The sequence below is a fragment of the Megascapheus bottae genome, chromosome 19, assembly GCF_031878675.1.
Source record: "Megascapheus bottae isolate mThoBot1 chromosome 19, mThoBot2.hap1, whole genome shotgun sequence".
Classification (NCBI taxonomy): domain Eukaryota; kingdom Metazoa; phylum Chordata; class Mammalia; order Rodentia; family Geomyidae; genus Megascapheus; species Megascapheus bottae.
The window spans coordinates 21,984,006-21,999,153 of NC_143527.1; the positions used below are offsets into that span (position 1 = coordinate 21,984,006).

The 15,148-nt window shown below is 41.3% G+C and overlaps 1 protein-coding gene across 1 annotated transcript in view; it reads left to right on the forward strand.

Annotated features, from left to right (window-relative positions):
- The window catches only part of Rit2 (Ras like without CAAX 2), a 261,776-nt gene that overhangs the window by 90,803 nt on the left and 155,825 nt on the right, over window positions 1-15,148 (forward strand). The window contains exon 3 of the mRNA XM_090353579.1: window positions 1,123-1,196. Within this exon, the coding sequence (XP_090209705.1) occupies window positions 1,123-1,196 (74 nt within the window). The remainder of the gene's footprint in view (window positions 1-1,122; window positions 1,197-15,148) is intronic.

The window sequence follows — 15,148 nt, forward strand, 5'->3', positions numbered from 1 at the left end:
TTACTAAATATTACACATGGATACTCTGCTGGGTAGCTTCTGGACATTATCTAATTAAATACTCTGAACAATGCCATGAGCTAAATACGAGCTAATTGTTGTCACTTGAAAAATTAACATTTTAGAGACACAAAGATATATATATACATATATATATATATATATTATCAGAACATTAGTGGTGGAAACATAGCTTAAACCCACACAGTATAAACTCAGATGTTTCTCTCACAAGCCAAACTTTATGCCCTTTAATAAATTCCAGTTAATCTCTTAAACTTGATTAGCATTCTCATCTCTGAAGCCTACTGCTTTGCCATACCAGAGTTAGGTTATTTGCTGTTTTTATTTTAAAACTGGAAGTGTAGCTTTCTGTTTCCTTCTCTTACTTTACACCTAATAATTTCTAGTCAGGATTGAAATTATGATAAAAATAAAATAAAAATAAATGAAATGAATAATTAGATCCATGGGATTTTCACTTTATGCCACTGGCTACATAAAAAAATACAGATGTTGAAAGCATAGGCAACAAATTAAGAAAGCAATATCCTCACACTTCCTGGGTGGGAAAACCTTTGCAGCAACTGTGGCATCATTTAGCAGATCTTGATAAAATGTATAAATGAAATAGTCACGTTAGCAACAAATTGCACTCCAATGGGCATTCCTGTAATACTAATCTGATAGTTAAATTATCGTCTAAAAGCTTTAATTCTATCACTAATTATAGTATCTAACTTTGTGAGCAAACTATATGTACATATACTTGCTTATTACTACACAAACATCATCTATTCTTTAAGAAGCTAGACATGTTATTGTGTAGTCTTTGATTCTACTTGCTCTATATATTTAATTTTATATATTTTTCATAAAACATAGTCCTTTTATCTATCATCACTTCATTTTTGCCTGTCTGTAATTTTGGTATCCTGTGGAATAAATATAACTGGAACCAATACCATAAAGCTTCTTGTGGCTTTACTTAATTGCTATTGCTATTATGTTGAGATTTTCATTCTACTTTGCGTTCAACCATGCAAAGTCCAAGTGTACTCACTTCTCTTTGGATATACTGTTTTCCATATTTAAAAGAAAATTCTGTCTTATGTTTTTCAGAAGATGCTTATAAGACACAGGTTAGGATTGACAATGAACCAGCCTATTTGGACATCTTGGACACTGCTGGACAGGTCAGTGGTTTTCTTAACTCTTTCTAGTCACTGAGACTATTGTATGCTGTAATTTTGTATACTCTAGCATAAGTGAGGTACATTACACACAACAGAGGAACAAACTTGCAAGAATAATCAAAAAGCAAATATAAAAATATGGTTTATTACATATTACCAACTACCATTGTTCTTTCCAATGAAGAGCAACCTGTAGGTGTCCCTTCGTTCCCAGAAAATGATCCAAAGGGCTGAACAGATCAAAATTCACTCCAAAAAAGGATTCGGAATCATGAATAGGGGGTGGGGTTGGGAGAGATGAGAGAGGATGATTATAGGTGTAATATTGATCAGGGTGTACTGTATTTATAAGCTGACGTGTGTCATTGAAATCCTTTTGTACAATTACTTGAAGATCATTTTAGAAAAAGGAAATCATGAAATTTATTAGTTTTAAGACTCTAAGTTGATTTTCTCATATGGCACTATGGTCACACTAGCTAATCAATACAATCTATTAATGGAGAATCATTAGTTCAGTGTGGGTGTCATGGGGAATATTACTTGTCTAAGTAGTGAAGGGTGAGAAACAAATCTAAGAATCTACTGAGAACATTACAAACATACAATTAAAAAGATAAGGTGAGGGGCCGGAAGTTTGGCCTAGTGGTAGAGTGCTTGCCTAGCATGCATGAAGACCCGGGTTCGATTCCTCGTTACCACATACATAGAAAAAAGCCAGAAATGGTGCTGAGGCTCAAGTGGTAGAGCTCTAACCTTGAGACAGTCCAAGGACAGTGCTCAGGCCCTGAGCTCAAGCCTACGACTGGCAAAAAAATGCATACTAATGAATGAATAAATAATAAAAAAGGATTTAAAAAAGATAAGGTGATTAGTTTGTATATAGTTTATATTTTTCAAAGCAAGTATCACTTTTAGCCAAACATAAGCAGGTGTACAAATGGCTAAACAGATGGAGATTGCTGGCTTCCAAATTATTGTTAAATCTTCATATTCAAGAGGTGGTCTTTGAAGGTGATTTAGCAGAGCTTATGACTCTGTATGAAACAGGAGAAACACCATTGAATATTGTTATTAATGACAACTTATTTTCATTCGATACTATTAACATTTACCATATTTTTAAACATTTACCAAAACGTCTGTAAGCCTAGGGGTTCGATAGGAAGGCTGTTGTTAATGTTGTCAACTGAAATTTTTGAACATCTTTGCAAACAAATAAGAGAAGTGACAGTCATAGAATAGAAGGAATGTTGGAGGCAAAGTCCTAACCTGGTTTATGCTGTACTTCTCTTTGTATGATACATTGCATGTCTCATGACTGATAGTTATAATGAATGACAGAATAACAAAATGAAAACATAGTATATTTACTTGACAAACATGAGACATAGAGACTTCCCATGGAGCTTTGAATACTCAGGAAATACCTTTTGCTTAAGTTTGATGATGAATAGGCATGGCCTATGGGAATAAACTGAGGTGAATTTCAGTAGGCCTGTTTACTCTTTCTGACCCCTGGGAGCTTCATACATTTTCTTTGGAATAGGACAGGTTATTGTCATATGAACATATTCAAACAAGAAAGGGCTAGACAAGGTCTCATACATCTTTTTGCCTGTTTCAAACGAGACAGCCTTTGGAAAGTTAATTATATTTTACAAGCTGGTTTCAGCAAGCAACTGAAGGATATTGTCCTATAGTTTCATCCTGACGCTAGGCCATTTCTTTGGAAGCTTTATATAACTCACTATATAAATGTGGTATTAACAGATCATGGAGGATAACTGACTTATGTAAAAAAAACAGTGCTTTTAAAAATAGAAGTCTTGTAAGTTGGGCACAGTGGCTCATGCCTGTAATCCTAGCCCTCAAGAGGCTGAGATCTGTGGATCTCCATTCAAAGCCAGCCCAAGCACTAAAGAACATGAGACTCTTATCTCCAATTAATCATTAGAAAATGGAAAGTGGGGCTGTGGCTCATAGTGTAGGATGGTAGCCTTGAGCTGAAGATCTCAGGGCCAGCGCCCAAGCCCAGAGTTCAAGTCCCACAACCAACAAAAAATAGAAAAGTCTTATAAAATAGATATAGGAAATTTAATTATAAATATGTTGAATCATAGAAATTGTTCTTGACATAGAGTAGTTCTACAGATACCCCATACATCTTCATTTGACATGCCGTTCTATTAAGTCACTGATTCTTACTTTTTTGTTTTTTTTAACATTTTTATTGTAATTAATAAAAGGGTTATATGATATTTGCCAGATAGAAGGTGCATTAATTCACATACATTGATACCCTTTCACATGTCTTGGTACCCATTACCCTCCCCCCCCCACACCCCCACCTTGGTTTTCCCCCCTTCCCTATCAAATTTCAAATAACCAAATACAAATAAATTCAATATATCAGATAACAAAGTGAGATACTGTAACAATATGAGATACCCAAGGGACAGCAAAGGAGATGAGAGATAACATAGTATATTAAGGACAACAATCATTCGTTATATCGCTTTTGTTTCAATATCCTGGAGGTCCTTTCAATTAGCTTCATACTATATGGCCTTATGTATCAAGGTTTTGCTCTATTGCAGATCTCTGCTAGTAGAGCACAAGGTTTCTACTGATTATGACAAATGAGGGAAACCATTAAGCCTAAGTTCCTTTGAGTCTGGCTTACTTCATTTAAGATGATTTTTTTCTAAGTCTTTCCATCTCCTAACAAATGGGTTGATGTCATTTTTTCTGACAGCAGCATAGAATTCCACTGTGTACAAATACCACAACTTGTTGATCCACTCATCAACTGAGGGACAACTAGGTTGGTTCCATATCTTTGCTATGGTGAATAGTGCTGCAATGAACATTGTTGTGCTAGTGGATTTAGTATGCCCTTGTTTCTGGATGGTTGGGTAAATGCCAAGTAGTGGAATTGTTGGGTCATAGGGGAGTTCTATGTTTAACCTTTTGAGGCACTGCCATACTGCTTTCCATAGTGGTTGAACGAGTTTGCACTCCCACCAACAGTGTAGTAGTGATCCCTCCTGGCCACATCCCCTCCACCATCTGTTATTATTCGTTTTCCTGATCCTGGCCATTCTAACTGGAGTGAGGTGGAATCTTAGAGTTGTTTTCATTTGCATTTCTTTTATGACCAGAGATGTTGAGCATTTCTTCATGTGTCTATAGGCCAGTTTTGTTTCTTCTTCAGAGAAGACTCTCTTTAAGTCTTTGGCCTGCAAGGATCCGACACACGATACAGGTTTCAAGAAGCTTCTTTATTCTCCTGGTTCTCCTTTTTTTTCCCTCCTTACTCCGGGTATATATGTACAAGCCCACCAATAGGAATAGACTGCCTCAAACACTCCACCAATCATCTCCTGCCACCCACAGTACATGCACCTGGCACTCGCTCGATCACGCAGTAAAACGGATAACAGCACGCTTCCGCACATGCACAGCGCAGGCTTCCGCTAAGCAGTAAGGGCGCATGGGCAGCCACGCCTGATTGCGTCAGACCCCCATTCCAGGAAGTGAAGGTATGGTCACCAGGTCCATGTGCCGCTTCCCACAGCTCCCCCTTTTTTCTTAAATTAAGCAAGGGATCGTGCCTGTCTTAGGTGGGGGAGTCGGGAGACATTCTTACCCGTCATTGATCAAACTGCAAGGCTCTGTTGCAGCGTCAGTCTTAGGTTGATATGTTCCCACTCCCTTCCTTACCCGTCTTTGACTACCGATCCATCATGCTGAGCCATACTTGCGGGGACTCTCCTGCTGACAGGGCGGCAAAGGCCTGCCTCACAATGGTGTTCTGCCATGACATGCGTGCGCGCAACTTACACATGACCACTAACACTGCAATCAAACCACACCCCAACAGGCATACTAGTGCGGCAATTCCAGCCCATTCCTTAACAAAGGAGAAGGCAGAGGACATCCAGGACGATACATCAGGCAGAGACATTATTTCTACCCTAGTAGCATTAACAGCATAAATTTCCCCACGCAACTGATTAGTAAGATTATCAAACTCAATGGTCCAAGTTCCAACCAGTAGGCGACCCAGTTCCCTGGATAAGTTCGCCGCTCGGCTCGCCTTGTCAAAGGCTACTGAAGTTACACAAAGTCCCCTCAAGGTTGAAATACACCCCTTCCCTGCTAACTCATACAACAGATCCACTTGCTCTTGAAGGAGGTCAACTCTCTGGTTCAAAATCATAAGTCCACGATGAAGATGAAGATTAGTCCAGACTTGGGTGGTTAGTGCTTGCGCAGTATTTTCTGCCAAGTGATTGAGAGCGGTGGCGGTTGAAATGGTGGTAGCCAAGGATACCGCAGCGGCGGTAGCTGCGGCTGCAGCAAGGACCACAGATGCAATTAAAGCCATGATGCCAAAATCTCTCTTTTCTCATAGGACAACCGACAGGTTAGACTCATCCACTATGGCAAGCATGGGTAGAAAAACCGGCAACCTCATTACAACGGCACTATCATGTCGGGATCCATTCCAGCACTGAGTCAGGATACATCTTTCGCTGCTGCAATTGAGGGTTGGTTCTGTAAGATTAAAAACTAGAAACATAAATGGGGGCCAAACACATACAGGAGTGGGTGCAAAACTGATCACAGGGTTACACAAAGTTAGATTGACCCCCCCCCTTCTTCAAAACCCAATATCCCTGATAAAGGGTCATTCCAAACACCGGACTGACACTGCTGGCCCTTCGAGCAATGGGGGGATCCCAGTCCATTAAAATGATAAGAGCAGTTTTTTAAGGCCCCTCCCAATAACAAGGCAGCTGCATTCATGGTCATACAACTGTGCGACCCACACAATAGCCACATATCAAAAGGGTTTTTTGGCCTGTGCTGTTTAGGGTCCCCATAAGTAAAATTAAGGCCATTAAAGGTAGAATTCACAAAGCTAACAATTTTTGGGGTAAATATACAACTATGCGCCAACGATGAATAGCGATTACTTTGACAATCTGTCCACTCATGGGGCCAATTAACATGACCCCGGCATCTGGGAAACATCAATGGCAGGGAAAAAGAGGATGAGGAATCGTTCTCAGATATGGCGGGCGCCAGCCCATCAATAACTACTGCCACTCCAGAGTGGCTGGCTCCATCAGGGTTGCCAAAGTGAAAATATCCTATGTAAAAGGGTACAAGGTGCTGTATGATTAATGGACAGACATAAAGATCCTTCTAACGCATAGCTTGAAGCATTAAAAATATGAGATTCTAACTTATTACTAACGCAAGGCAATCCCCAAGAACAATTAGTGGTAACAGAAAAGGATACACTTTGGTAGAATTAGTCAGCAGCTTTGGTAAAGGAAATGTTTTCAGGATGGTCCACAGGGTCCGGTGTGCAGTCCCCTCCGTTGGCTGGAGTAGAAGAATTATTACTCCCAGCATCCACACCTTCCGGATCCACATGTTCATCTGGCGGTGATACAGGTCTAGTGAGTCGCTCCGGCACCCATATCGGTGTCGGCTCCGCCTGCGGAAAAACACATACCGCTCCCCGTGCTCTATGGATCTGGTCCCTTCCATTGCAAGGTAACATTGTCCTTCCAAAGAACCCAGGAGCGTTGCTCCAATGCAGGGGTATTATGTCTATCATATAGCCGAGCGACCGTCCTCATCCAAATTTAATATTTCTCTCTTTACTTTAAATTTTTTAACTATGTCTTTTGGGCTTTTATAATGGCCTCCTATTCCCCCTTTTTGTTTTAAAAACATACTTTCTATGGTTCGATGAGCGCGTTCAATGATGGCCTGACCTTGAGGATTATAAGGAATTCCTGTAGTCGAATACCAAAACAGGAAAGAAAGGAATTAAATGCTTTAGATGTATAGGCAGGACCATTATCAGTTTTTAACATTTTAGGTATCCCCCAGGCAGCAAAGGAATAAAGACAGTGCTGGATTACATGGCTGGCCTTTTCTCCAGCCATAGGTGTGGCCATAATGATGCCCTAGCTGGTATCAATACTTACATGAACAAATTGTAATTTTCCAAAAGAGGGATAATGGGTAACATCCATCTGCCAGATATGGTTGGGCAGTATTCCACGCGGATTTACTCCCAAGGAGGGTTGAGACAATAAAGGTGCACAATGCATGCAGGATTTGACAATATTACGTGCATCTGCATGGGAAATAGTAAACCACTGCCGCAACACAGCAGAATTAACATGAAATTGAGAATGAAACAATTTTGCCTGCTCCAGTTGGGAAAAACAAAAAATAAGTTTTTGTCAATGAATCTGCCAAGGTATTCCCTGCCATGAGAGGACCTGGCAATTGAGTATGAGCTCTAATATGGCCAATAAAAAATGAAGCGGACTGCTGCTGGATGACGGCTTGTAAAGTCTGGAAACAGGAGGCAGCAGCAGACTTTTGATCAATATGTGGTACCACTTCCAAAATATTAACCGAGTTGACTACATACTGGCTATCAGACAAAAGATTAAAGGGTTTATCTCCCACAATTTGAAAGGCATAAAGCACTGAGGCAAGTTCAACTAATTGAGCAGAGGAATAAGTGGTAGGCAGGACATATTTCTTTTCCTCTTTATTAGTATTCAGAATTACTACTGCCCCGACACCAGTGGTGGAACCATCAGTAAATACAGTAGGGCAATTGGACAATGGTCTACTTGAAGTTCTAGTAGGGAACACCATAGGTACCTTAAGGAGGAATTGAAGCCACAGGTGCTTGGGGTAATGATTATCAAATTGGGCTGTCACTGTACAATAAAGTATTGCCCAATCATCATTATTATTTATTAACCAGTGAACTTGTTGGGAAGTAAATGGCACTACTACTGAGGCCGGCTGGCAGCCAAAAATGACAATTGCTTTCTCCACTCCTACATAAACTACAGCGGCCACAGGGATAGGTTCTCAATATTTTGGAGGGGGTATGTTTAAGATAAATTAGGCATATGGGGCCATCTTGCCATAATACCCCAAAGGGGTCTCTCACATTAGCTATCACCATGAATTCGAGTGGCTTACTTGGATCCACTCTGTTTACCTGGCTGTTTTGTAAACCCGCCTGTACCTTCTGCAATGCTTGATGTGCCTCACCTGTCAAGTATCTAGGGGAATTCAAATCACTGTCAACTTTTAATATATTAAATAAAGGTGCCAATTCACTATTGGATAATTTTAGGTATGGCCTGATCCAATTTATATCCCCTAACAATTTTTGAAAATCATTTAAGGTCTGAAGTCTGTCTACTTGAATGTGCAATTTCAATGGCTGCACTAATGTGGGTAACAGTTTTGCACCTAGATACTGTTGACTTTTACCCATTTGAATTTTCTCCGGGGTAATGATTAACTTATATGACTGGAGGCATTTTTTAACCGCCTCGAGGGCCTGCAGTAGCATCTTTTGATTAATGCAGCATAACATCATCCATGTAGTGGTAAACAAGGACTTGAGGGAAACCTTTTCTAGCCTGTAATAAAGCCCGGGCCACATAAAGCTGACATAGTGTGGGGCTATTGGCCATACCCTGAGATAATACCACCCACTCATACCGCTCATCGGGGTTCATATGATTAATCGCGGGAAGCGTGAAGGCAAAGCAGCAAAAATCATCCTTATGAAGGGGGATGGAGAAAAAGCAATCCTTAATATCAATAATAATTGTGGGCCAATCTTTTGGGAGGGCAGAAGCAACTGGCAATCCCCTTTGAATTGCCCCCATGGGCAGCATTTGTGCGTTAACAGCCCTCAGGTCATGTAACAGTCTCCATTTTGCAGATTTTTTCTTGATTACGAAAATGGGTGTATTCCATGGGGAAGTGGATGGTCTTATATGATTGGCTTGTAATTGTTCTAACACTAGTTCCCTTGCCGCCTGTAATTTCTCCTTAGTGAGGGGCCACTGCTTTACCCAGCAGGGATCATTGTTCTTCCATTGAATGGGTAATGGTTGGTACTCAGCAGTGGCCCCTAGATAAAAAACCAAACCGGCCCTATCAATTTTAGGAGGAACTATTCCTGGAGGATAAATAATACCTTGGCCGAGCTTTCCCAATCCTCCACCGGTATAATGTTGTTTGCCCATCATTTGTCTTAGGGCTGGATCGTCTCTTAAGTCAGTGGTTAAGATCGCCCCCATATCATCGAGAACATCTCTCCCCCATAAGGAGACAGGTATGTCAACGATATAAGGTTGAAAAATTCCTTCATGCCCCTCTTGGTCTTTCCATGAAAGGGAGGCCGCACTCTGATTCAGGCTAGTTTTCTCTCCTAATCCTCTCAGTGTCTGCTGAGCTCTTACTACTGGCCAATCTTTTGGCCAGTCCTTTCTTGCTATAATACTCTTGTCTGCTCCTGTATCAAGTAGCCCTGTCATCGGGCACCCCCCCATGGTTAATGGATATAACGGCCTGTTGTTTAAGGCCACAGCAAAGTATGCCATGGGATCTACACCGGGATGGGCAAAAGTAATAGATAGCACCTTTCCAATTAAATCATTGGGGTTTATAATAACTATTCCCTTTTGTGTGGACACAAGTACCTGACACTGAGCCCCTGGGGAGTCAATAATTAGAGGATGCACTATTAGTCCCTGGAGGGCCATATTGGGCTGACCAGTTATTAATCCTTTTATACCTCCTTTTAATGGGGGGGATATTGTTGCTTGCAACACCTGTGGGCTCATTTCCGGAGTTAATACCATTCTGGTGGAGGCACGGAATTCCATAATTTCTCCTCTGTCGGAGCCTGAGGGTTCACGTCCTGGGCACTGGAGGGCGGGAACCACTGTTGTGGGACCGGCTGTACTACCCCATACATTTGTTGGGGGCCCCGGGGTGGGCCCCGCTGGCCGTTTTTTGCCCCTTGTGGTGGAAGAATATTACCCATTTTATCTTTAACTGATCTGCACTCACTGGCCCAATGATTCCCCTTTTTACATCTAGGGCAAAGTCCTGGGCTAGGAGTTGCTATGGCAGCCGAAGGGTCCCTGTGTTGATTGGGGCACTGAGCCTTTAGATGCCCCATTTGGCCGCAGACAAAGCATGCCCCCTGGCGGTTGGCTTTAGGCCTTGCTCCTCGGAGTCCTTGTACTATGGCAGTTGCCAGGATCTGTCCCTGCAGGAGGGAGGCGCCATCGATGTCTTTGCATATTTTTATATAGTCAGTCAGGGACTTTCCTTTCCAGGGTCTAATAGCATCTCGGCAGGCCTTATTGGCTTGCTCAAAAGCAAGTTGTTTTACCAATGGCATGGAGCTTTCCACATCTGGAAATACATGGCCTGCAGCTTTGATTAGTCTATCAACAAAGTCTGCAAATGGCTCATTAGGACCCTGTAAGATTTTTGAAAGTTGATCATGAAGATCCCCTGGGTTGTGCAGAGCCTTTCATGCTCGTTGCACAGCCACGGCAATTTGTTGGTAAACTGCCCCATCATATGCAATTTGAGCCTGAATGTTACCATACTGTCCCTGACCAGTGAGCATATCTACGGTCCAATTCTGGTGGCCACCTTCTGCATTGCGCCGTGCAGTATCAGGCAATATTCCTGATTGGCAGCCTTCCAGACCAAATATTGCCCCCCGGACAAGGTGGAGCGGCCAGGTTTTCCCAATCCCGGGGTATTAAGTTGACCTGCGCTATCATCTCAACCACTGTGAGGGTATAAGCAGAGCTAGGGCCATACGTCATCACAGCTTCTTTAAGCATTTTGACTTGTTTAAACTCCAGCTGTTGGTGATATCTGTAATTTTGTTGATCCTCCAGTACGGGAAAGAAATGCCCTGTCCTGGGGAATTCATTCCAGTCTATAGGATGCCTCCTCACTTCTGGCCTCGGCGCCTCGTAGGGCGGGGCCGTGGGACAAGGAGGAAGTGGCAATGGGGGCCCCAAGGACAACTCCGCCATTTTGCCAGCCACTTCCTCTTCTTCCCCGGACTCCTCCGAGGAAGACGCCTCGCCCCCATTACTGGTACGGAGCGGCACTCTTGTTCCTCCTTCAATATTTTATTACCCAAGGTTGTTGACTGTTTAAAAGTATCCCGTGGGGAACTCAAGCAGGAATTAATCAGACCCCACACAGCCAAGCAGCCCGGAGGCAGTGGCAAAACCTCATCTGTCCTTAATGCCTTCCCTAATCTCCCCCAGGATTCCTCATCTATAATATCTACCTCTAAAAACCATGGGGCTCTCTCCTCCACTAGCCGGATGAATTTTTTTACAATGGCCGACTTTAGAGGCGTGCCATTGGCTTTGAGTAATCCCTTGATGGTAAATTCCATCCAGTTCCAAGAAACTTCGGAGCCCATATTACAACTATCGTCGCTCTCGGCGATCCTAGTTATCCTCTTGTCGCTTACTGCGAACCTATAGACATCTATCCTGGATCGGGGTCCTAATGTCCCTCCTAACGCTAAGATCGAACCCTCACGGGGCTGCCTTACCTGTAGATTACTTACCGGCTGGGTTCAGTTCCCGGGCCCCACGTTGGGCGCCAGATATCGCGCGCCGACCCTTGCCCGCAAGGATCCGACACACGATACAGGTTGCAAGAAGCTTCTTTATTCTCCTGGTTCTCCTTTTTTTTCCCTCCTTACTCCGGGTATATATGTACAAGCCCACCAATAGGAATAGGCCGCCTCAAACACTCCACCAATCATCTCCTGCCACCCACAGTACATGCACCTGGCACTCCCTCGATCACACAGTAAAATGGAGAACAACACGCTTCCACACATGCACACCGCAGGCTTCCGCTAAGCAGTAGGGGCGCATGGGCAGCCCCGCCTGTTTGCGTCAGACCCCCATTCCAGGAAGTGAAGGTATGGCCGCCAGGTCCGTGTGCCGCTTCCCACAGTTGTTACTTTGGAGATTAGTTTTGGAGTGATTCAATTTTTTGAATTGTTGATATATTTTAGATATGAGGCCTTTGTCCGTTGTTTGGTTGGTGAAGATCTTCTCCCACTCTGTAGGCTTCCTAATTAATTTACTAGCTATGTCCTTTGCCATACAAAAGCTCTGCAGTTCAATGCAGTCCCACTTATCCAGCCTTTCTCTGATTTGTTGTGATTCTTGGTTCTTATTAAGAAAGTTTTGACCTGTGACAAGGAGGCCTAGTGTATCTCCTATTCCTTCTTGTAAGGTTTTCAGTGTGTCAGCTTTTACCTCCAGGTCTTTGATCCATTTGGAGTTAATTCTAGGGCAGGGTGACATAGAAGGATCCAACTTTAGTTTTCTGCAGGTGCTTAACCAGTTCTGCCAGCACAACTTCTTGAAGAGGCTGTCTTTCTTCCATTCTATTTTTTTGGCTCCCTTGTCAAAGATTAGGTGGTCATAGGTCTGTGGTTTAATATCTGGGTCCTCAGTTCTATTCCATTGGTCTTCAGGCCTGTTCTTGTGCCAGTACCAAGCTGTTTTGAGAATTATAGCCTTGTAATAGAGTCTAAAGTTTGGAATTGAAATTCCTCCAGCGCTGTTCTTTCTGCTAAGAAGTGTTTTTGCTATACGGGGTCTTTTATTATTCCATATGAAATGTTGGATTGCCTCTTCTATTTCTTTACAGAATGACATTGGGATATTGATGGGTATTGCGTTGAATTTGTAGATAGCCCTTGGCAAGATTGTCATTTTCACAATGTTGATTCTTCCAATCCAGGAGCATGGGAGGTTTTTCCATTTCCTTAGTTCTGTTTTAATTTCCCTTTTTAGGGTTTTAAAGTTTTCATCAAAATGGTCCTTTACATTCTTAGTTAAGCTAATTCCTCGGTACTTTATTTTCTTTGAGGCTATTGTGAAAGGAGTTTCTTTCCTGATTATTGCCTCGTTCCTCTCACTGTTGGCATAAAGGAAGGCAGTTGATTTTTGATGGTTAATTTTATAGCTTGCTACCTTTCCAAAGTTTTGAATCAGCTCAAGGAGCTTGGGAGTAGAGTCTATAGGATTCTTTAAATACAGGATCATGTCATCTACAAAGAGGGATAGTTTTATTTCCTCTTTCCCTACTTGGATCTCCTTTATGCTTGCTTCTTGCCTTATTGCACTGTCTAGGAATTCTAGTACTGTGTTAAAGAGGAGTGGAGAGAGTGGGCATCCTTGTCTCGTTCCTGATTTTAGAGGGAATGACTTTAGATTTTCACCATTAAGTGTAATACTAGCAGTGGGTTTGTCATACACAGCCTTTATTATATTGAGGAATGTTCCATGGATTCCTAGTTTCTCCCGAGTTTTTAACATAAAGGGGTGTTGGATCTTGTCAAATGCCTTTATGCACTACCTCCAACCTGACTGGAGCCAGGGTGAAGTCATTTTGGGATTATTGAGAATTGTAGTTGTTATGTAGTGTATTTGCTACAGCTCCACAGTCAAACCAAGTTCTGTACCTGAACTTGACTTACTCATTTGTGAAATCATCAAATTAGACTTGTCATCTCTAGTGTCTTCCAGATCACCAACATCTTCTCCTGAGCTGATGAAGTTTGAAATTGTATTTAATCTCAGGAAAATGGGCTAGTGCCACAGTGATCCATTGGATTGGGTCAGAGATGCTTGGAAACAATTCATTAATATTAATTCAAATAGGCTGGCCACAAATTCTAATTTTCAAAGATATGCTTTAAGGATTTAATGCTAGTAAATTATCTCTTTAGCACTGCCATTCATTCAAACACGACAACTTCAATAAACGTGAATGTTTTAAATTTCATTTTATTGTCAAGGTGATGTATAGAGTGGTTACAGTTACATATGAATGTAAGTAAGCTGGTGAGTACATTTTGTCTCAAAAATTGTTACCCTCACCCATGCTTTTCTCCTAGTTCTACCTACTCCTAGCCAAATTGTCAAGTTCATGTTCAACATATTGTCTTGAAGGTATCGCTGTTACATTGATTCAGCTTTTGTTCTTGATTTCACCATTTTGTTGTTCCCTTCTCTTCCCTATTTCGAATAAACATATTTACATAACACCAGTAAATATGTGAATTTTAAGCAAACAATTATCCCTCTTCCTCCAATAAAAAGTTCTGAAATATGGCTTAAATAGAACTATGATTTAATATGTAAAGGGAAAACAAATAACAATGGTGAGTAGTAACAGAAACAAAAGTAAATACTTTTTGAACTCAATATAAAAATTCCATAAGTGTGTGCTGCTTATAAATTCTTTTAGACAACAAACACTATACTTTTTGCTTTATTTTATTTCATATTAAGGCCACATATAAATATTGGTTATCCATTTTCTTTTCTTGGATTTCCAGAAGCTAAAATTTTAAAAATGGGAGTAAAGAAATAAGTAAAGGTATTATAATAAATCTAACAATTCAATTTAGGAAGTACTAAAAGTAATTTTAAAATGCAGAATGAAATACAAAATAATATTTTAGGGTCTGAAAATGTGGTTCATCTTTAGTTCCTTTGTCTATTGTACTAAGGCTTTGATTTGATGCCCCAAACCATAAAACAAAACAACAACCAAAAAAACCCCAACATAGGCATCTAATATGAAGTACAGATAGTTATTTCTGCTACTGGATCCTATAATACTATTAATTTCTTTTTGTTGGTCATGGGGCTAGCACTCAGGGCCTGGCTCTGTTCCTGAGATCTTCAGCTCAAGGCTATCACTCTAACACTTTGAACCCACAGCGCCATTTCCAGCTTTCTGATGGTTAATTGGAGATAAGAGTCTCATTGACTTTCATGCCCAGGCTGATCTTGAACTGAAATCCTGAGATCTCAGATTCCTGAGTACCTAGGATTACAGGTATAAGCTACCTATGCATGGCAATAATATTGTTAAAATTATTAAATATAATTTAACTTCCAGATAGAGAATAAAGTGAAATTTAAAATTTCAATAAGATGACAATTTCTAAAGTGTGCCTGAGAGGTAAATCTTTTTGATTCTTCTGGGAAACAAGCAACTTCTTTAGCTAT